The sequence below is a fragment of the Rhinopithecus bieti genome, unplaced genomic scaffold, assembly GCF_001698545.2.
Source record: "Rhinopithecus bieti isolate Rb0 unplaced genomic scaffold, ASM169854v2 scaffold_13900, whole genome shotgun sequence".
Lineage (NCBI taxonomy): Eukaryota > Metazoa > Chordata > Mammalia > Primates > Cercopithecidae > Rhinopithecus > Rhinopithecus bieti.
In genome coordinates, this window is record NW_016808376.1 from 3769201 (window position 1) to 3791276 (window position 22076).

The 22076-nt window shown below is 47.0% G+C and overlaps 1 protein-coding gene across 1 annotated transcript in view; it reads left to right on the top strand.

The window, feature by feature from the left end:
- The first annotated feature begins 568 nt into the window (after positions 1 to 568).
- Positions 569 to 22076, top strand: part of DHTKD1 (dehydrogenase E1 and transketolase domain containing 1) — a 60111-nt gene continuing 38603 nt past the window's right edge. Inside the window, exons 1-5 of the mRNA XM_017886666.1 lie at positions 569 to 896; positions 13157 to 13377; positions 16767 to 16961; positions 18218 to 18487; positions 20724 to 20895. Of these exons, the coding sequence (XP_017742155.1) occupies positions 680 to 896; positions 13157 to 13377; positions 16767 to 16961; positions 18218 to 18487; positions 20724 to 20895 (1075 nt within the window). The 5' untranslated portion in view covers positions 569 to 679. The remainder of the gene's footprint in view (positions 897 to 13156; positions 13378 to 16766; positions 16962 to 18217; positions 18488 to 20723; positions 20896 to 22076) is intronic.

Genomic DNA, 22076 nt, shown 5'->3' on the forward strand with positions numbered 1-22076 from the left:
CGACCTAATTTTTGTGTTTTTAGTAGTGACGGGGTTTCGCCATGTTGGCCAGGTTGGTCTCAAAACTGACCTCAGATTATCCTCCCCCCTTGGCCTCCCAAAGTGTCAGGATTACAGGCGTGAGTCACCACGCCCGGCCTCTCTTAATGTTTCTTAAGAAAAAAAAAAAAAAAAAAATAGGGGTATTGGTTTTCCAGCTGCCCCAAATAACCTTTCCTTCTTGCGTCCCTTGGTCTCAGTCCTAGCCACTTCCTATCCACCCTGTGGCTAATTTGTCCTTTCCGTAACAGACCCCTTAGGTTGTGTCTATGAGGTTGGGCAGAGGCGTGATGGGTGAACACTGCTGGCGGGAGACTGCAGGCACTGCCGCTACATCCAGTTTCCTACCGGCAGCAGGTACCGCACCGCGGGACACTAACTTGCCCGGTCCTGCGCCGGAGCAGAGCAGTCTCAGCCGCGGGCACCGCCCTAGAGTCCCGCCCCAATCCTGGGCGAGGCTTCGCGGTGAGCGCCGCTGCCACGGATTGGCTTCGAGGGTCCGGCCCTTCGGCCAATCAGTCGTGGGGAGTTGTCTGGGGGCGGGGCTCCGGCCTCCTCGTCGAGAGTCCCGGATTTACCAGGGCCGGTGGAAGCACCTCGGGCTCCCGCCCCAGGGTCCCGGCCAGGGGACCCGGTGAACATGGCCTCTGCTACTGTGGCAGCGGCACGACGGGGCCTCGGCCGGGCTCCCCCTCTCATCTGGCGCGGCTACCAGACCGAGCGGGGCGTTTACGGCTACCGGCCGAGGAAGCCTGAGAGCCGCGAGCCCCGGGGCGCCCTGGAGCGTCCCCCAGGTCGGGGATGGGGTCTGGGCGGTGGGAGTGGGGCCTGGGACGCAGAAGCATCATCGACTTGCGGTGGGGTGTCGGGGTCGGGGAACCGGCCACCGGCCTGAACGCGCGGCCAGTGGGGAGGAGGGGGAGGTGAGGGGGGCAGAGGGTAGGTGTGGGTGCTTAGTGTTGGGGTCATCCCCCGTCCAGCCTCTGTAACTGAGGATCCTTGAGGTCCACGCTTGGGTGGTCCTCCCATCTTGCTGGTCCGGATCTGGTTTTGGAAGAGCTTTTCTTTCCTTTGTTGGAAACGTGTGAGAAAGTCTTTTTTTCTTTTTCTTTCCTTTTTTATTTAATTTAATTAAATTAATTAATTTATTTTTTAGACGAAGTCTCACTCTGGCCCAGGCTGGAGTGCAGTGCTGCGATCACAGCTGCCTGCAGCCTCGAACTCCTGGGCTTAAGCTATCATTCCACCTCAGCGTCCTGAGTAGCTGGGGACACAGAGGGACGACCAAGGCCGGCCTTTTTTTTTTTTTTTTTTTTTTAGTAGAGATGGGGTCCCACCATGTTGCCCAGGCTGATCTTGAACTCTTGAGCTCAAGGTAATCCTGCAGCCTCGGCCTCCCGACGTGTTGGGATTACAGGCTAAGCCACTGCACCCAGCCTAGAAAACCAACTCTTTAATGAGGCGGAGCTGTGGGAGAAGTAAAGTTTTAATCTCCCAAGGATACATTTCCAGGACCATCTCTGAGGCTTTTATGTGAGCAGGTGGGGGGTCCAAGACTGCACTGCTTGGGAGAAGTGGGCAGTTAGTTCCAGTCTTGGAAGACAGCATGGTATTTATTATGTATTTGTCTCCTTGTAGCTAGTCTGTTACTTTAGTTTTAGAGTTTAAGTCTTAACTCTGCTGAATTTGGAACTATGTGCTGGTGGAGTTTCTTTCTTTTCCTTTTAGCCGCTCTATTGACACCTCGATATGTGCTGGTGGTTTTAATGAATTAACAGCCATGAATGTCAGGTTTTGGAACTTCTGTTGTATGCTCATTTGCGAGACTAATTTTGAGTATTTGGTTTATGCCCTAAAATTATTGTATCGTTATTTGTCCTCACGGAGTAGAAGATACTTACAGATTGATTATTAGAGGAAAGTCATTTGGCATCTTTGATCTGATTATTAGATTAATGTTGAAGATCCCCTCCAGCATCTGGGCACCTGACCTTTGAATCTTCCATCAGTCACACACTAGAACTTCAATATTGTGCTCCTCACCTCGGAGGGCATTTAAAATGAACCTCATATGTCTGTCTGTCTCTCTCTTTCTAATCCTAAAACGGAGTCTGGCTTTGTTGCCTAGGCTGGAGTGCAGTGGCACGATCTTGGCTCACTGCAACCTCTGTCTCCCAGGTTCAAGCGATTGTCCTGCCTCAGCCCCCCGAGTAGCTGGGATTACAGGCACCCGCCACCACGCCCAGCTAATTTTGTATTTTAGTAGAGATGGGGTTTCACCGTGTTGGCCAGGCTGGTCTTGAACTCCCAACCTCAAGCGATCCACTGGCCTTGGCCTTCTAAAGTGCTGGGATTACAGGTGTGAGCTGCCATGCCTGGCCAGGAGGGTACCTCCTTTTTGCAAAGCTGAAATCCCCTTCATATCTACTTGCTCATTAGGGAGCTCCAGCTTGACCTCATCTTTCTCCTGGGCATTACTGAAAGTGACGAGAAACAGTGAACATACATTCCTGAGCTACAGTTTCAAGGGCATGCAGTCTGCTTCAGTTTCACTAAATGTTTTGTCCTGTAACATAACACTGCCTATCAGCTTTCTAGGTGGAAATACCTGTGTCATTGGCACCCATTGCCTGGCTCCTAAGTCAATACCATATGTATTTTTAGGCTCTGTTAGGGCAGCAACCCATCTCTTGTACCAAATTCTGTATTAGATTGGATGAGTTCAGGTGTTGTGATATACAAAGAGAAGTAATATCTTCTTTCCTTCCCCTTAAGAGCGTGACCCAGAGGTCGCATACATTGCTGCTGCATTCTCGTTGTCCAAAACTTAGTCACATGGCCACCAGGTTACTGGGAAGGCTGGCAAGTGGCTCTTTATTCTGGGTGGCCATATACTGGGGTCTCTATTACTATCAAAGAGAGGGGAGAGTGGAAGTTGGGAATCATAGAAGTCTCTGCCATAGAGGTATGATAGTAATCTGGGATGAGCAATCCACCTATATCTTTTTCACCTCATATTTCACATCAAATTTTTTTTTTTAAATTTTATTTATTAGGTCAGGCACGGTGGCTCATGCCTGTAATCCCTGCACTTTGGGGGGCCGAGACAGGCAGATCACTTGAGACAGGGTCTTGCCATGTTGCCCAGGCTGGTCTTGAACTCCTGTTCTCAGGTGATATGCCTGCCTCGGCCTCCTAAAGTTTTGGGATTATAGGCATGAGCCACTGTGTCCAGCCCCAAATAATTTGTACTTCCTAAGGAATGAAAAGAGGGTTCTATATATGCAATTTATTTGTGACATATAGTATATTTGCATTTTGTATGTGCAGGCATAACATTAATTATCAAGTATCTTTATATGTTGTGCAACATATTAAACTATTACTGTTTTATTTTTAGTTTTTGAGATGAAGTCTTGCTATGTCACCTAGTCTGGAGTGCAGTGGTGCAGTCACAGCTCGTTGCAGCGTGTGCCCAGTTCACAGGTCTTCTTTCTTCATATGTTTATCTTCTTCAGATGTTTATCACCGCGTCCGGTTCACTGGCCTTCTTTCTTCATATGTTTATCTTGGCTAAAATAAATGTCTACATAGGTGACCACATCATTCACTAAGATTTCCCTTGTATTAAGGCTTTAAAGAGATACTGAGGCTGGGCATGGTGGCTCATGCCTGTAGTCCCAGCACTTTGGGAGGCTGAGGTGGGAAGATCACTTGAGGCCAGAAGTTCGAGACCAGCGTGGCCGACTTGGTGAAACCCCATCTCTACTAAAAATACAAAAATTAGCTGGGCCTGGTGGTGTGTGCCTATAATACTGGCTATTCAGGAGGCTGAGTCAGGAGAATCACTTGAACCTGGGAGGCTGAGGTTGCAATGAGCTGAGATCATGCCACTGCACTCCAGCCTGGGTGACAGAGCAAGACTCTGGCTCAATAAGTAAATAAATAATTAATTAAATAGATAGTGAATTTGCCCCTAGTAACCTTTTGGATGGCAGTGGTTTCTCTAGTTACAATTTGACCCATGGTGAGTGTTCTTTGTAACTAGGAATTTGTAACAGCTTGTACTTTCACCTCTGTAAACCTCAATTTCCAAGGAAACTCGAATTTATTTATCAACAACGCCAATTTAAAATGGAGGTGGGTTTAGGAGTAGTGATTAATGGGTGTATTTTTTTTTTTTTTGAGATGGAGTTTTGTTTTTGTTGCCCAGGCTGGAGTGCAGTGGCACGATCTTGGCTCACCACAGCCTCTCCCTCTTGGGTTCAAGTGATTCTCCTACCGAGTCAGCCTCCCGAGTAGCTGGGACTACAGGCATGCGCCACCATGCCTGGCTAATTGTGTATTTTTATTAGAGACGGGGTTTCTCTGTGTTGGCCAGACTGGTCTCGAACTCTCGACCTCAGGTGATCCACCCACCTCGACCTCCCAAAGTGCTCGGATTACTGGCATGAGGCACCGTGCCTGACCTGTTTATTCGTTTTTTTGAGACACAGTCTCACTCCGTGGCCCAGGCTGGAATGCAGTGGGGTGATCTTGGCTCACTGCAACCTCTGCCTCCTGGGTTCAAGTGATTCTCCTGCCTCAGTCTCCTGAGTATTTGAGATTACAGGCATGTGCCACCCTGGCTAATTTTTGTATTTTTAGTAAAGACGAGGTTTCACCACGTTGGCCAGGGTGGTCTCAAACTCCTGACTTCGAGTGACCCACCAACCTCTGCCTCCCAAAGTTCTGGGATTATAGGCATGAGCCACTGCACCCAGTCCATGAAAATATTAGCTCTTGTACTTTTTTTTTTTGGACAGATTCTCACCCTGTTGCCCAAGGTGGAGTGCAGTGGCATGATCTCGGCTCACTGCAACCTCTACCTCCCAGGTTTAAGAGATTCTCCTGTCTCAGCCTCTTGAGCAGCTGGGACTACAGGTGCTCACCACCATGCCTGGCTAATTTTTGTATTTTTAGTAGAAACAGGGTTTCACATGTTGGCCAGGCTGATCTTGAACTCCTGAGCTCAAGCCATCTGCCCTCAACTAGGCTTTTCTGAAGGCAGCAGTCTCTGGCTAGCTCTTTTCTCATAAGCTATCTCCGAATTCCAAATTTCAAAATCTGGAAAAGCTCATTCCGGCCCAGCTTGATTCAGCCTGTCCAGCAGCAAGGCAGACTGGAGTAATGCGTGCATGCCCACGGGGCCCCGTGACTTGGCATGGGAGGGTGCAAAGTGAGGGAGAAGAAGCCGCTTCAGCTCTTGTACTCTGAATTTGAGGGCTCTGAAAAGCTTTTATCATGAAGTGTGACTCTTGATCTCAGGACTTCATTCAAATAATGACAAATATTTCTTGAGCATCTACCATGTGTTAGTCTTCTGAGCCAGAAGCATGCCTTTATTTTTAAGAGGAGTGCAGGCGTGTATCTGCTATTGTTTTCTCTATTCTCTCTGGCTTCATTAGGGACTTAAACATCAAATCTAATTCCTGTGACCTAACAGGAATTACTAACAGCAAATTGTTTGGGCAGTATTATGCCTAATGTAAAGGTATTCGTTTTTCTCTTACAGAAATTCTTGCATTTCTGCAGTAATAGAAAGTTTTGTTCTTGTTTCGTTTTGTTTTGTTTTCTTTGAGACACTCTGTGTCGCCCAGGCTGAGTGCAGTGGCACAATTACAGCTTGCCACAGCCTCCAACTCCTGGGCTCAAGTGATCCTCCCACCTCGGTCTCCTGAGTAGCTGGGATCACAGGCACGTGCCACCACATCCAACTAATTTTTGTATTTCTTTTCTTTTCTTTTTTTTTTTTTGAGAAGGAGCCTCAGTCTTGCTCTGAGCCCTTGGCTCACTGCAAGCTCCGCCTCCCGGGTTCACGCCATTCTCCTGCTTCAGCTTCCCAGGTAGCTGGGACTACAGGTGCCCGCCACCATGCCCGGCTAATTTTTTTGTATTTTTAGTAGAGATGGGGTTTCACCATGTTAGCCAGGATGGTCTCCATCTCCTGACCTTGTGATCCACCCACCTCGGTCTCTCAAAGTGCTGGAATTGCAGGTGTGAGCCACTGCCCCCGGCCAATTTTTGTATTTTTTTGTAAAGACAAGGTTTCGCTCTGTTGCCCAGGCTGGTCTCAAACTCTTGACCTCAAGGGGTCCTCCTGCCTCAGCCTCCCAAAGTGATTACAGGTGTGAGCCACTGTGGCCACCCAGTAGTAGGAAGTGTTTGATGAGTAATTCTGTTGCTCTCATTCTTTTAAATGTTATTTTTATTTGTTTTGCTATCCTTCCAGGGAAAAAGAATTAAATCTTTTAATTATGTGTTTTGTTATGAAGGTAATACAGCAGAAGTACATTTTATCTAGAGCATTTGAAATTGGAACTTGATCCGTTAATTCCATTTATTTTTTTTTTGTTTTTTTTTTTTTCCTTCTTTTGTTTTTTCTTTTAAAAAAATTTTAACAGAGGGAGACTCTGTCTCAAAAAAAAAAAGAAAACAAGAAAAGAAAGCAATGTGAGTGCAAAATCTCTAGATTTTCTCATTTCTCCCCTAATATTTTACTTTTCCCACAGCAACAGACTTAGGGACTAATAGAACTGATGGTTATAAGCACGAAGTCAACTGATGAGAGCAGAGTGAGACTGTCTCAAAAAGAACAAAAAGCTTTATTGTACATGTTCACTGTGGAAAACTGCGAGAATACAGTAAGCAAAAAATAACAAACCTGCCTGGGTGTGATGACGTGCACCTGTAATCCCAGCTACTTGGGAGGCTGAGGCAGGAGGATCTCTTGAGCCCAGGAGTTTGAGTCCAGCCTGGGTAATATAGCCAGACCTTGTTTCTTTCTTTCTTTCTTTTTTTTTTTGAGACGGAGTCTCGCTCTGTTGCCCAGGCTGGAGTGTAATGGCGCAACCTCGGATCACTGCAAGCTCCGCCTCCTGGGTTCAAGCGATTCTCCTGCTTCAGCCTCCTGAGTAGCTGGGATTATAGGCATCTGCGACCAGGCCTGGCTAATTTTCTTGTTTTTAGTGGAGACAGGGTTTCAACGTGTGGGCCAGGCTGGTCTCAAACTCCTGACCTCAGGTGATGAGATCACCTTGGCCCACCTTGGCCTCCCAAGGTACTGAGATTACAGGCATGAGCCACTGCGCCTGGCCATTCATTAAGTCTTGAGGCTTTTTCGTCAATCATTCTTCTACAATATTATTTTTTAATGACTGTCAGCAATTTGAGATGAGTTAATGTCATTGCTTGTCCCTCAGAGGATGGGTTTATAAAGAGAGAACTAATGATAGGGAGATGTCAGTGAAGAATGAGGAGGGCCTACCTTTGTCTTCACGATTGGAGGGTGCGGGTGAGGGCCACTGAGTAGCTTCACGTTGTACTCGTGCTCTCTGGGGACATCCAAGTTCTGATTAAGCCCAGGAGTGTGAGGAACGTTCAGAGAGGTTTGTTTTTCATGAAACAGAGCACCAGAGATCTTGGTGGAAGGAGCTGGAGACAGAGGGAAGGAGTTGGAGATAGGGTTGGTGGAAGAAGAAACCTGCCAGAAGAAATGGCAGTCTGAGGGAGCATGGGTTGCCAGGGTGGATGGAGGATGTGCCTGACACGACAGAGGGCTTCCTCTTTCTGCTGGTGCCAAATTGCTACATGCCTCATATTCTTTGGAGCAAGGAGGGTTCTTTTGTGCCAACTTCTGTGTCAGTATTCTAGCGTATCATTAGCAGCCTGGCTAGCCAGTAGTTAGAAATAGAAGCAGTGGGCCGAGCGCAGTGGCTCATGCCTGTAATCTCAGCACTTTGGGAGGCAGAGGTGGGTGGATCACGAGGTCAGGAGTTCGAGACCAGCCTGACCAACATGGTGAAACGCCCGTCTCTACTAAAAATACAAAAAATTAGCCAGGCGTGGTGGCATGTGCCTGTAATCCCAGCTACTCAGGAGAACTGAGATGGGAGAATCGCTTGAACCTGAGAAGCAGAGGTTGCAATGAGTCATGATCGTGCCATTGCACTCTAGCCTGGGCGACAGAGCAAGACTCTATCTCAGAAAAAGGAAAACAAAACCAAAAAATAACCTACAAAAATTAGCCGGGCATGGTGGCACGTGCCTGCAGCCCCACCTACTTGGGAGGGTGAGGCAGGATAATCGCTTGCACCCAGAAGTTGGAGGCTGCATTGAGCTGAGATTGTGCCACTGCACTCCAGCCTGGGTGACAGAGCGAGACTCCGTCTCAAAGAAAAAGAAAAAGGAATAGAAGCAGTGATCTCTAGGAGTTGACATGGGTTCTTCTCTAAGGGGGTGTTTTCTTTTTTCTTTTTTTGAGACAAAGTCTCGCTCTGTCACACAGGCTGGAGTACAGTGGCACCATCTCGGCTCACTGCAACCTCCACTTCCCAGGTTCCAGCGATTCTCCTGCTTCAGCCTCCACAGGCACGTGCAGCCACACCCGGCTAATTTTTGTATTTTTAGTAGAGATGGGATTTCACCATGTTGGTCAGACTGGTCTTGAACTCCTGACCTCAAGTGACCCACTGGCCTCGGCCTCTAAGGGGATGTTTTCAGTATGGCTGCTGGTTTGCAATGGGAATGGGGGTTACCCTGTAGGTTTGCTATTGTTCTTGTACCACTAATCATGAGTTGTGGGGAGATGGCTCAGAGAGAAAGTAGACTGAGAAGGTGGCCTTGGGCAGAGCTGGGGAGTACCAATATTTTATGTATTTTATTTTTCAGAGATGGGATCTTGCTTTCTTACCCAGGCTAGAGTGCAGTGGTGAGATTCCAGCTCACTGCAGCCTCGAACTCCTGGTCAGCTTCTTGAGTAGTTGGGATTATAGGTGTGCACCACCATGCCTGGCTACCAATATTTAGAGATGGGCAAAGAGAGGTCCCCCAAAAGTGACTGAGGTTGAGTAGCTCTGGAGTTAGAAAGAAAACCGTGTTCCTGCAATGCTGTAGAGCCCAGGGAAGAATATGTACTTAAAAGGAGAGAGTGGGGGCTAGGTGCAGTGGCTCACACCTGTAATCCCAACACTTTGGGAGGCCGAGGCAGGTGGATCACAAAGTTAGGAGATCAAGACCATCCTGGCCAACATGGTGAAACCCCATCTCTACTAAAATACAAAAAATTAGCTGGGCGTGGTGGCACGCACCTGTAGTCCCAGCTACTCAGGAGGCTGAGGCAGGGAATCACTTGAACCTGGGAGGCGGAGCTTGCAGTGAGCCGAGATTGTGCCACTGCACTCCAGCCTGGCGACAGAGCGAGACTCCTTCTCAAAAAAATAAAAAAATAAAAGATGAGAGTGGTCCACAGGGACATGCTTTAGACATAGTCTATCTGGATTTTAGCCACAAATATAAATGTTTCCTACTTCATATGACAGTGATTGAGAACTTGAATAAGGTTCAAGATAGAACCCTTAGCAATTTGTAGGACTAACCCCCAGGCTGAAATCAGTTCATTTCCTGGGATAGTTTGATTCGTTTATTTGACCTATTATGGCTCCACCTACCTGCTGTATTAGTGCAAATACATCCTGTGTGTGTTCAGTACCTCTCTGTTCTTTTCTCACTAAACCTGCTCCAAGTAAAGAAGTGTGCTTTGGCTGGGCGCAGCGGCTCACACCTGTAATCCCAGCACTTTGGGAGGCCGAGGGGGGTGGATCATGAGATCAGGAGATCGAGACCATCCTGGCTAACACGGTGAAACCCTGTCTCTACTAAAAATACAAAACATTAGCTGGGTGTGGTGGTGGGCGCCTGTAGTCCCAGCTACTCGGGAGGCTGAGGCAGGAGAACGACTTGAACCTGGGAGGCACAGGTTGCAGTGAGCCAAGATTGCACCACTGCACTCCAGCCTGGGTGACAGAGTGAGACAATGTCTCAAAAAAAAAAAAAAAAAGTTTGAAAATATGCTAACAATTGTCTCTGGGTTCTGAAAATAACACAAAGTGTAAAAATGTGTTTCTTGGCCTTCTTTGGGAGGCCAAGGTGAGTAAATCACTTGAGCTCAGGGGTTCAAGACCAGCCTGGGTAACATGGTTAAACTCCATCTTGACCAAAAAAAAAAAAAACCAAAAATTAGCCAAGTGTGGTGGTGCATGTCTGTAGTCCCAGCTACCCGGGAGGCTGAGGCAGGAGGATCACTTGAGCCTAGGTTGCAGTGAGCTGTGATGGTTCTACTGCACTCCAGCCTGGGCAATAGAGCAAGATGCTGTCTCTAAAATAAATAAATAAATAAATAAATAAAGAGGTCTAGAGCTGTAAGAGCTTCTTTGAAAAGCTGATTTTTGGGCCGGGCGNGCATTCTTGGGATTCTAGAAGTTCTGAGGAAGCCTGTTTTCTCAAGGTTCAAAAACATTGAATTGGCTGGGCACAATGGCTGACACCCATAAACCCAGCACTTTGGGAGCCCGAGGTGGGAGGGTCATTTGAGCCGAGGAGTTTGAGACCAACCTGGGCAACACAGTGAGACTGTTCTACAACAACAACAACAACAAAATTAGCTGGGCATGGTGATGCACACCTGTAGTTCCAGGCACTCCAGAGGCTGAGATGGGAGGATCACTTGAGCCTGGGAGGTCAAGGCTGCAGTGAGCCTTGATCGTGCCGCTGCACTCCAGCCTGGGCAACAGAGTGAGACCCTGTCTGAAAAAACAAACAAACAAAAAACCTTTGAACTCTCAAGTGCCATATGCTTAGCATATATCAATTTATTCTCAAAACCACTCCCAAAAGTAGTCATTGTCCTCTTTATTTTGTAGATGGAAAAACAAAGAGAACTTATATAACTCATAGCTGCTCAGTGGCAGAGGTGAGGTGAAATCCAGGGCTGCTTCCATTCCAAAGCTTGCCCCCTCATTCTATTTTCTTTCCCAGCCTGGGAACTTAGAAAAAGTTGGGCCTGCATCATCAGTCATGATTTCAGGGTCCTACCTCATGTTACTTTTTAAAGTTAATCTTGCAAATACCAAATTATGATTGTGTGTATCAGTGAGTCATGTTTCAGTCATCTAATGCCGTGTAATAAACTACCCTAAGATATAACGGCATTTAAACCCTCAACTTTCATTTTAGTGTCTCTTAGGGTTCGGGGGGTTACCTGGGCTTTGCAAGGTGGTAGTGTTCTTTTCTTTTTTTCTGTTTTTGAGATGGAGTTTCGCTCTTGTTACCCAGGCTGGAGTGCAATGGCGCTATCTCAGCTCACTGTAACCTCTACCTCCCGGGTTCAAGCAGTTCTCCTGCCTCAGCCTCCCGAGTAGCTGGGATTACAGCCATGTGCCACCACACCTGGCTAATTCTGTATGTTTAGTAGAAATGGATTTTCTCCATGTTGGTCAGGCTGGTCTCGAACTCCTGACCTCAGGTGATCTGCCCGCCTCGGCCTCCCAAAGTGCTGGGATCACAGGCATGAGCCACCATGCCTGGCATAAGGTGGTAGTTTTCTCTCTTTTTTCTTTTTTTCTTTTTTTTTTTGAGACAGAGTCTCGCTCTGTTGCCCAGGCTGGAGTGCAGTGGCCGGATCTCAGCTCACTGCAAGCTCCGCCTCCTGGGTTTATGCCATTCTCCTGCCTCAGCCTCCCGAGTAGCTGGGACTACAGGCGCCCGCCATCTCGCCCGGCTAATTTTTTGTATTTTTTTAGTAGAGACGGGGTTTCACCGTGTTAGCCAGGATGGTCTCGATCTCCTGACCTCGTGATCCGCCTGTCTCGGCCTCCCAAAGTGCTAGGATTACAGGCTTGAGCCACCGCGCCCGGCCTCTTTTTTCTTTTTTTTTTTTTGAGATGGGCCTCCAAAGGCTGCAGAAAGAACTGATTCCTCAGTTGAACCTCTGCAGAAAGAACTGATTCCTCAGCGCCTCATAAAAGCAAACGAGTTAATGTGGAAAACATTAAATGACATGATTAATGACTCAGTTGGAATATAGTGGTGATGCGTCTAACTTCCTCAGAAGACCAATACTTTAAGTCTTTATATACAAAAAAAAAATACAATAAACTTTGTTGTAAGAAACCATAAGCCAGAGGTGTCCAATCTTTTGGCTTCCCTGGGCCACGCTGGAATTAGAATTGTCTTGGGCCACACATCAAATACACTAACACTAATCATAACTAATGAGCTAAAAAAAAAATCACAAAGAAAATCTCACAACGTTTTAAGAAAGTTTATTCATTGTGTTGGGCCATATTCAAAACTGTCCTGGATCACATGCAGCCTGTGGGCTGCGGGTTGGACAAGCTGGCTAAGCAATATAAAGTAAAGGTTGGGGCCGGGTGTGGTGGCTTATGCCTGTAATCTCAGCACTTTGGGAGGTGGAGGCAAGAGGATCACCTGAGGACAGGAGTTCAAGACCAGCCTGGCCAACATGGTGAAACCCCATCTATACTAAGAATACAAAAATTAGACGTGATGGTGTGTACGTGTAGTCTCAGCTATTCGGGAGGCTGAGGCAGGAGAATCATTTGAACCTGGGAGGCAGAGGTTGCAGTGAGCCAAGATCGTGCCACTGCACTCCGGCCTGGGCAACGAGCAAAAACTCCATCACACACAAAAAAGAAATTACTGTAGAATCAAAACTTGGCATAAAGCAGCAGCGGGCTCTGTCTTTGTGAAGGAAGTGGGGTTTTCCCCCCTCCTAGTTTTACTACTTCATGACCTTTGACCATATTTTTAGTTTTTTTCTTTAGAAAAAATCTAGATAAGCATTAATAATGACCCAAGTTATTTATTTATTTATTTATTTATTTTGGGACGGAGCCTCGCTCTGTCGCCCAGGCTAGAGTGCAGTGGTGTGATCTTGGCTCACTGCAACCTCTGTCTCCCGAGGTTCAAGCGATTCTCCTGCCTCAGCCTCTCGAGTAGCTGGGACTACAGGTGCACGCTACCACGCTTGGCTAATTTTTGTAATTTTAGTAGAGACGGGGTTTTACCATATTGGTCAGGCTGAGCTCGAACTCCTGATCTCAGGTGATCCACCCGCCTTGCCTCCCAAAATGTTGGGATGACAGGTGTGGGCCATAGCATCGGCCAATAATGACCCAAGTTATTAAGAACAAAGCACTCTGCGTTGAAGTAATTATTTTGGTATGTTCCAGAATTAACTTGCCATATGATTATATTTTAAGGTGACCCCTTTGATTGTATTTCACAGGATTATTGAACATGGGGAAGGAAGAGGCCTCACTTGAGGAAGTGTTAGTCTATCTCAATCAAATCTACTGTGGGCAGATTTCTATTGAAACCTCCCAACTTCAGAGCCAGGAGGAGAAAGACTGGTTTGCCAGGCGGTTTGAGGAACTGCAAAAGGAGACGTTTACCACAGAGGAGCGAAAACATCTGTCGAAACTAATGCTGGAATCTCAGGTAAAAAGCAGCATCTGGGCTGGGCGCGGTGGCTCACGCCGGTAACCCCAGGACTTTGGGAGGCTGAGGTGGGCGGATCACCTGAGGTCAGGAGTTCAAGACCAGCCTGACCAACGTGGAGAGAAACCCCATCTCTACTAAAAATACCAAAATTAGCCAGGTGTAGTGGCGCATGCCTGTAACCCTAGCTACTTGTGAGGCTGAGGCAGGAAAATCACTTGAACCCAGGAGACAGAGGTTGCAGTGAGCCAAGATCGCGCCATTGCGCTCCAGCCTGGGCAACAAGAGCGAAATACAGTCTCAAAAAAAAAAAGAAAAAAAGGAGTGTCTAATAGCAAGGGCGTAGGTCACCCTCACTGTCTATAAAGATATGTAGCCTGGCTGACATAAAGAAACCCTGTCTCTACTAAAAATACAAAAATTAACGAGGGGTGATGGTGCACACCTGTAATCCCAGCTAGTCAGGAGGCTGAGGCATGAGAATCCCTGGAACCTGGGAGGTGGAGGCTGCAGTGAACTGAGATCGCACCACTGCACTCCAGCCTGGGTGACAGAGCAAGATTCTGTCTCAAAAAAAAAAAAAAAAAAAAAAAAAAGATGTATAACTACTGAAGAGAGGGAATTGAGCCATTAACTCTGAACTTAAATCCCTCATTACTTCAACACAATGGATCATATAACACACATACCATTTTATTATTTTATTTTTCCTCAAAGATCCTTGTTCTGAGCACATCACTTTATTCTAAGTAGCAAAATGTTGGTTGCCAAAATATTGACCTATTGGCTCTCCTCAGAGTCAACATACTTCTCGTGTATGTGTCTGCTCACTCTCTAAAAGATGACAAGATCCTTAAGACCTTACTTCTGACTGGGCACGGTGGCTCGCGCCTGTCATCCCAGCCCTTTGGTAGGCTGAGGTGGGCCTATTGCTTGAGGTCAGGAATTTGAGACCAGCCTGGCCAACATGGTGAAACCCCGTGTCTACTAAAAAAAAAAAATACAAAAATTAGCCTGGTGTGGTGGAGCATACTTGTAGTCCCAACTACTTGGGAAGCTGAGGCAGGAGAATCACTTGAAACCACGAGGCGGAGGTTGCAGTGAGCTGAGATCGCACCACTGCACTCCAGTCTCGGCAACAGAGCGAGACTCTGTCCAAAAAAAAAAAAAAACACACACATAGTTCTTAAGATTTTATTTCTTTTTTTAAAATTTTTTGTTTTTTTGAGACAGAGTCTCGCTCTGTCACCCAAGTAGCTGGGATTACAGACGCATACCACCACACCAAGCTAATTTTTGTCTTTTTAGTAGTGACAGGGTTTCATCATGTTGGCCAAGATGGTCTCGATCTCCTGCCCTCATGATCCGCCCGCCTCAGCCTCCCGAGGTGCTGGGATTACAGGCATGAGCCACCGTACCTGGCCTTTAAAAAACATTTTTTTAAAAAAATGTATTTCAGATTTCTTTTTTTTTTTTTGAGATGATTCTCCCTGTCGCCCAGGCTGGAGTGCAGTGGTGTGATCTCAGCTCACTGTAACCTCTGCCTCCCACGTTTAAGCCATTCTGCTTCAGCCTCCCAAGTAGCTGGGACTACAGGCACTGCCACGATGCCTAGCTAATTTTTTGTATTTTTAGTAGAACGGGGTTTCGCTGTGTTAGTCAGGATGATCTCAATCTCCTGACCTCATGATCCACCCACCTCAGCCTTCCAAAGTGCTGGGATTACAGGTGTGAGCCACCATGCCCAGCCTAAAATGTATTAGCCAGGATGGTCTCGATCTCCTGACCTCGTGATCTGCCCACCTCGGCCTCCCAAAGTGCTGGGATTGAGGGGTGAGCCACCGCAACTGGCCTAAAATTTCTTTTAATATGTAAGAAAAAAGTCTTAGGCAGGTGCTGTGGCTCACGCCTGTAATCCCAGCACTTTGGTTTGGGAGGCTGAGGCGGGCTTATCATGAGGTCAGGAGATCAAGACCATCCTGGCTAACATGATGAAACCCTGTCTCTACTAAAAACACAAAAAAATTAGCCGGGTGTGGTGGCGGGCGCCTGTAGTCCCAGCTACTTGGGAGGCTGAGGCAGGAGAATGGCATGAACCTGGGGGGGGGGGTTGCAGGGAACCAAGATTGGGCCCCTGTCCCCCCCATTGGGGACAAGAGTGAGACCTCTTTCTAAAAAAAAAAAAAAAAAAAAGTCTTTTGATAACAGAACATACCGTCACCATTCAGGGCTATGTATAGTTGCCAGTTCTTGAGACAGTCTTTTTTTTTTTTTTTTTTTTTTTGAGACGGAGTCTCGCTCTCGCCAGGCTGGGGTGCAGGGCCGGATCTCAGCTCACTTGAAGCTCTCCTCCGGGCGGTTCACGCCATTCTCCTGCCTTCAGCTCCCGAGTAGCATGGGGACTCAGGCGCCTGCCACCTCGCCAGCTAGTTTTTTGTATTTTTTTAGTAGAGACGGGGTTTTCACATGTTAGCTAGGGATGGTCTTGATCTCCTGACCTCTTGATCTTGCCGTCTCGGGCCTCCCAAATGCTGGATTATAGGCTTGAGCCACCGCGCCCGGCCTGAGACAGTCTTGCTCTGTCACCCAGGCTGGAGTGCAGTGGCACAATCTTGGCTCACTGCAACCTCCGCCTCCTAGGCTCAAGCAATTCTCCTGCCAGCCTCCTGAGTAGCTGGGATTACAGGTGCATGCCACCACACCTGGCTAATTTTTATATTTTCTGTAGAGATGGGGTTTCACCATGTTGGCCAAGCCTTGAACTCCTGGCCTCAAGTGATCCAACCATCTTGGCCTCCCGAAGTGCTGGGATTACAGACATGAACCACTATGCCTGTCCTGGTCTTAATTCTTAAGGACTGAAGATACTTAAGTTCAGAACTTAACTTGAGATCATCAAAAGGTGACATGTGGAAGAGAGAGGCTCAATACAAATGAACGGAAGCGAACCTCCATCAAGGCTGTGACCAGGACTCCGGAACGTCAAGATGGCAAGAAGCCCCTTCCTAATAGTTTGGGTACTTGGATAGTTTGCAGCCTTGATTCATACCATAGAACCCCCTGTGAAAACTGGGGTACTGGGAAGAGGCAGCAGAAATCTAAGGCCTGGCTTCCAGTCCAGAAGAACACACATTCTAAGGGGGTTTCCTTGGGGTGAGTTATTCTGCCACGTAGGTTATTCTCCTCGGCCCCTTCTGCTGTCCAGGATCCTTGGAAAGCCATCCCGCTGTGTCCATGTTATGTCTCTCGCCAGGATATGTAGTAAAGTGGCATTGTTGTGGCCACTTGGGGTGTGTGGGGCCCTCTCACAACACACACAGATTTATCTGCCTTCCACTGGAGAAGCTGGCTGTCTCCTGGCAGCTCATGTCTGACATGATGTTCTGCAGGAGTTTGACCACTTTCTGGCCACCAAGTTCTCGACAGTGAAACGATACGGAGGCGAAGGGGCTGAAAGCATGATGGGCTTTTTCCACGAGCTGCTGAAAATGTCGGCCTACAGTGGAATCACTGATGTCATCATTGGGATGCCCCATAGAGGGAGGCTGAATTTATTGACAGGCCTTCTGCAGTTCCCTCCAGAGGTAAGGTTACTCGCTGTGTTTCTCATTAGCACTGTAAGACTGATGGTAACAGAATAAAACTGCTGGTTTCATTCTGCTGATAAATGATGGTGATGGTGATGGCCGGGCACTGTGGCTGACACCTGTAATCCCAGCCTGTTGGGAGGCTGAGGCAGGAGGATGACTTGAATCTAGGACTTGAGACCACCCTGTGGAACAAAGTGAGACTCTGTCTCTACCAAAAATAAAATAAGTTAGCCAAGTATGGTGGCACACACCTGTGTGCCCAGCTACTCAGGAGACTGAGGCCAGAGGTTTACTTGAGCCCAGGAGTTTGAGGCTGCAGTAAGCTATGATCTCACCACTGCACTCCAGGCTGGGCAACAAAGCAAGATGCTGCCTGAATATAAATAAATTTTAAAAAGTAAAACTCATGGTGATCATTCCTTTTAAGAAGTCAACTAAGCCTGGGCAAGGTGGCTCACACCTGCATTCCCAGCACTTTGGGAGGCTAAGGCAAGAGGAGTGCTTGAGCCCAGGAGTTCAAGACCAGCTTGGGTAACCTCGCAAAACTCTGTCCCTACAAAAATAAAAATTAGGTGGCATGGTCTCTACAAACATAAAAATTAGGTGGTGTACCTATGGTTCCAGCTACTTGGGAGGCTGTGGTGGGAGGATCTCTTGCGTCCAGGAGATGGAGGCTTCAGTGAACTGAGATTGCGCCACTGCCCTCCAGCCTGGAAGACAGAGGCAGATCCTGTCTCAAGAAAAAAAAGAGGAAAGGCAACTAAGCATGTGAGCAGTTGGTCCAGGAGGTAGTTTAGACAGTTTAGTTAATTGACAGAGCTGCTATTTGGATTGGTTTTCTGTGTATTCTTATTTATTTATTTATTGAGACCGAATCTCACTCTGTCACCCAGGCTGGAGTACAGTGGTATGATCTTGGCTCACTGCAACCCCCGCCTCCTAGGTTCAAGTGATTCTCATGCCTTAGCCTCTCGCCTAGCTGGGATTACAGGCACCTGCCACCACGCCTGACTAATTTTTTATATTTTTAATAGAGACGAGGTTTCACCATGTTGGCCAGGCTGGTCCTGAACTCCTGACCTCAAGTGATCTTCCTGCCTCAGCCTCCCAAAGTCCTGGAATTACAGGCGTGAGCCACCACTCCTGGCTTTAAATTTTCTTTTTTCTTGTATGATTTCAACTCAGCACTTTTTCCCTAGTCTCCATTGTGATGAACGCCATTGTTTTCGTTTTATATGTATCCACAATAGCTGATGTTCCGTAAAATGCAAGGCTTAAGTGAATTTCCAGAGACGTTTTCAGCCACTGGAGACGTCCTGTCTCACCTGACCTCCTCTGTGGACCTGGACTTTGGGGCACACCATCCCCTCCATGTGACAATGCTGCCCAATCCCTCGCACCTGGAGGCCGTCAACCCCGTGGCCGTGGGCAAAACTCGTGGCAGGCAGCAGTCTCGCCAAGACGGCGATTACTCGCCAGACAACTCAGCCCAGCCGGGGGACAGGGTCATTTGCTTACAGGTACTTGGAGCTTCTGGAAGTGAGGCCAGAGGTGGGGAAAACTGGGAAGAATGTGTGGGTTCGGAGGGCTGAAAATAGATGGCAGACATTCGTGATGAAACTGAGATGACCTTTTGGAAAAAGATTCCGTGATTGTTTTAAAAACTAACAGGAGATTCATGAGGTTTAGTCTTCAGGCAACTGGCTTTAGCCTGGGGCTTCCACTGCTGTTTTCCTTGCTTGGCTTATGAATTAACTTAGGGGCATGGGCTGGCAAACCTCCTCCTTCTGGGAGCACAGATGTCATTATTTCTCTGAAAGTATGGCCCTCTTGGAAACTTCATGGTATCCATACTTGGATCCCACGTGGTATCCATACTTGTCATTTAACAAGACAAGTGTGAATTTTTTTTTTTTTTGAGATGGAGTCTCGCTCTGTCACTCAGGCTGGAGTGCAATGGCAAAATCTCAGCTCACTGCAACCTCTGCCTCCTGGGTTCAAGCGATTCTCCTGCCTCAGCCTCCCAAGTAGCTGGGACTACAGGTGCCTGCCACCATGCCCAGCTAATTTTTGTATTTTTAGTAGTGACAGGGTTTCACCATGTTGGTCAGTCTGGTTTCGAACTCCTGACCTCAAATGATCCTCCTGCTTCAGCCTCCCAAAGTGCTGGGATTACAGGGATGAGCCACTACACCTGGCCTATTTTTTTTTTTTTTGCTTGTTTATTTTAGATGAAGGCCTTTGGCATTAAGGCAAATAATACAAATTATCAGTGTGGTTCGTTCTTCTTCTACCCTCTCTCCAAGTTTTGGTAACACTACAAGTATCTTTTAGAGGTTTGGGCTGTGGTCATGTTTCTCCTATGAATATTCATTTAAATACAAACCTTTAACTACAGGAGATAATGAACACTGGATTTCAGAATCAGTCTTCAAATTCCACAGAAATAGATAAATATATAAGACAAGCAAATATTTTGTCTGTGAATAGCCATGTTATCCTGTGCATTTTAATTTTCACAGGCCAGAAACTTGTAGTGAATAAATTGGGAGTAGGCAGAATTGGATTTAATTATGATATGGCTGGCCGGCCTGCCTTCCTTCTTTCCTTCCTTCCTTCCGTCCTTCCTTCCTTCCTTCCTTCCGTCCTTCCTTCCTTTTTTCCTTCCTTCTTTCCTTCCTTCCTTCCTTTTTTCCTTACTTCCTTGCTTCCTTCCTTTCTTCCTTGTTTTCTCCCTTCTTTCCTTCCTTCCTCCCTCCCTTTTCCCTCCCTCCCTCCCTCCCTCTCTTCCTCCCTTCCTCCCTTCCTCCCTTCCTCCCTTCCTCCCTTCCTCCCTTCCTTCCTTCCTTCCTTCCTCTATCTCTTTCTTTCTCTCTTTCTCTCTTTTGAGATGGGGTCTTAATCTTTTGTCCAGACAGGAGTTCAGTGGCACAATCATAGCTCACTGCAGCCTCAAATGCCTGGGCTCAAGCAGTCTTCCTGTCTCAGCCTCCCAAGTAGCTGGGCCTACAGGTGCTTGCCATCATACCTGGCTGATTTATTTTATTTTGTGGAGACATGATCTTGCCAGGTTGGCAAAGCTGGTTTCAAATTCCTAGCTTCAAGCAACCCTCCTGCCTCGGCCTCCCAAAGTGTAGATATTACAGGTGTGAACCACTGCACCTGGCCTGATAGGGTGTTTCTAAATAGGAATCTTGAAATCATTAGCCAGACATTCTGTTTACCTTTCACATAATTTATAATACTCTAAACTATTTTAATCTTTCATTTTTACCCAGTACATTGAGCTGATCTTAAGATCGACTTCTGAAATAAAAGGTGAAAATGCCATTTTCTTTAAAATGATGATAAACAAGGCTGGTCACTGTGGCTCATGCCTGTAATCCCAGCACTTTGGGAGGCCGAGGAGGGTAGATCACCTGAGGTCAGAAGTTCGAGACCAGCCTGACCAACATGGTGAAACCTTGTCTCTACTAAAAATACAAAAAATTACCCGGGTGTGGTGGTGCACGCCTATAATCCCGGCTACTCGGAAAGCTGAAGCAGGAGAATCGCTTGAACTCGGGAGACGAAGGTTGCAGTGAGTTTAGATTGTGCCGTTGTGCTCCAACCTGGGTGACAGAGCAAGACTCTGTCTCAGAAAATAAAATAAAATAAATTAAAAAAAATAAATAAATAATTCCAACCTGAAAACCTAAATTTCTTAACCCCTTATGTTTCTTTTCTCCCCACCCCTCCCCTTGCCTCATGATTTAGGTCCATGGTGATGCTTCTTTCTGTGGTCAAGGGATTGTTCCTGAAACGTTCACGCTGTCCAATCTCCCGCATTTCAGAATTGGTGGGAGTGTCCATTTGATTGTTAATAACCAGCTGGGTTATACCACTCCAGCTGAAAGAGGAAGGTCTTCTTTATACTGCAGTGATATTGGTACGTAACATAGGGAGGAACTGATGTTGCTGAGGCCGACATGGAATTCCCAGGGAAACCTCTAGTACACCCAGAACAATGAGCCTCACTGGTTATCCTTTCTTCATTTATTTAATTTAATTAATGAATTAATTTTTTGAGACAGAGTCTTGCTCTGTCACCCAGGCTGTAGTGCAGCAGCACGATCTCGGCTCACTGCAACTTCTGCCTCCCGGGTTCAAGTGATTCTCCTGACTCAGCCTCCTGATGAGCTGGGACCACATGCTTCCACTGACCTGTTTGGCTAACTTTTTTAAAATTTTTTTTAAAATTTTTTATTTTTTTATTTTTTTATTTTTTTTTTGAGACGGAGTCTCGCTCTGTTGCCCAGGCTGGAGTACAGTGACCTGATCTCAGCTCACTGCAAGCTCCACCTTCTGGGTTCAAGTGATTCTCGTGCCTCAGCCTCACAAGTAGTTGGGACTACAGGCGTGTACCACCACACCTGTCTAATTTTTGTATTTTTAGTAGAGACAGGGTTTTACCATGTTGGCAGGCTGGTCTCGAACTGCTGACCTCTGGTGATCCGCCTGCTTAAGCCTCCCAAAGTGCTGGGATTATAGGTGTGAGCCACCACGTCCAGCATATCAGTGTGATTTTTCAATCCAAGGAAGTAAGGATGGAGCCACAGTGTGCCATCTCAAATTTCTTATAACTGGATGGGTGATCTGGTACAAGTCAGAGATCAACACAATGAGTACAACACTAGAGTCGTTATCTCTAGGATATTCAAACTTGGAGTGCCCAGGGGCTTAGTGAAAAGGGATGTGTTCAACCACTAAACTTGGTGAAATAGTATAGTTAGAAACAAGATGTGAAGGTCGGGTGTGGTGGCTCACGCCTGAAATCCCAGCGCGTTGGGAGGCCGAGGCAGGTGGATCACCTGAGCTTGGGAGTTCGAGACCAGCTTGACCAACATGGAGAAACCCCTTCTCTAATAAAAATACAAAATTAACCGGGCATGGTGGAGCATGCCTGTAATCCCAGCTACTCAGGAGGCTAAGACAGGACAATCACTTGAATCTGGGAAGTGGATGTTGCAGTGAGCTGAGATCACGCCATTGCACCACTCCAGCCTGGGCAATAAGAGTAAAACTCTGTCGCAAAGTAAAAAAAAAAAAAAAAAAAAAAAAAAAAAAAAA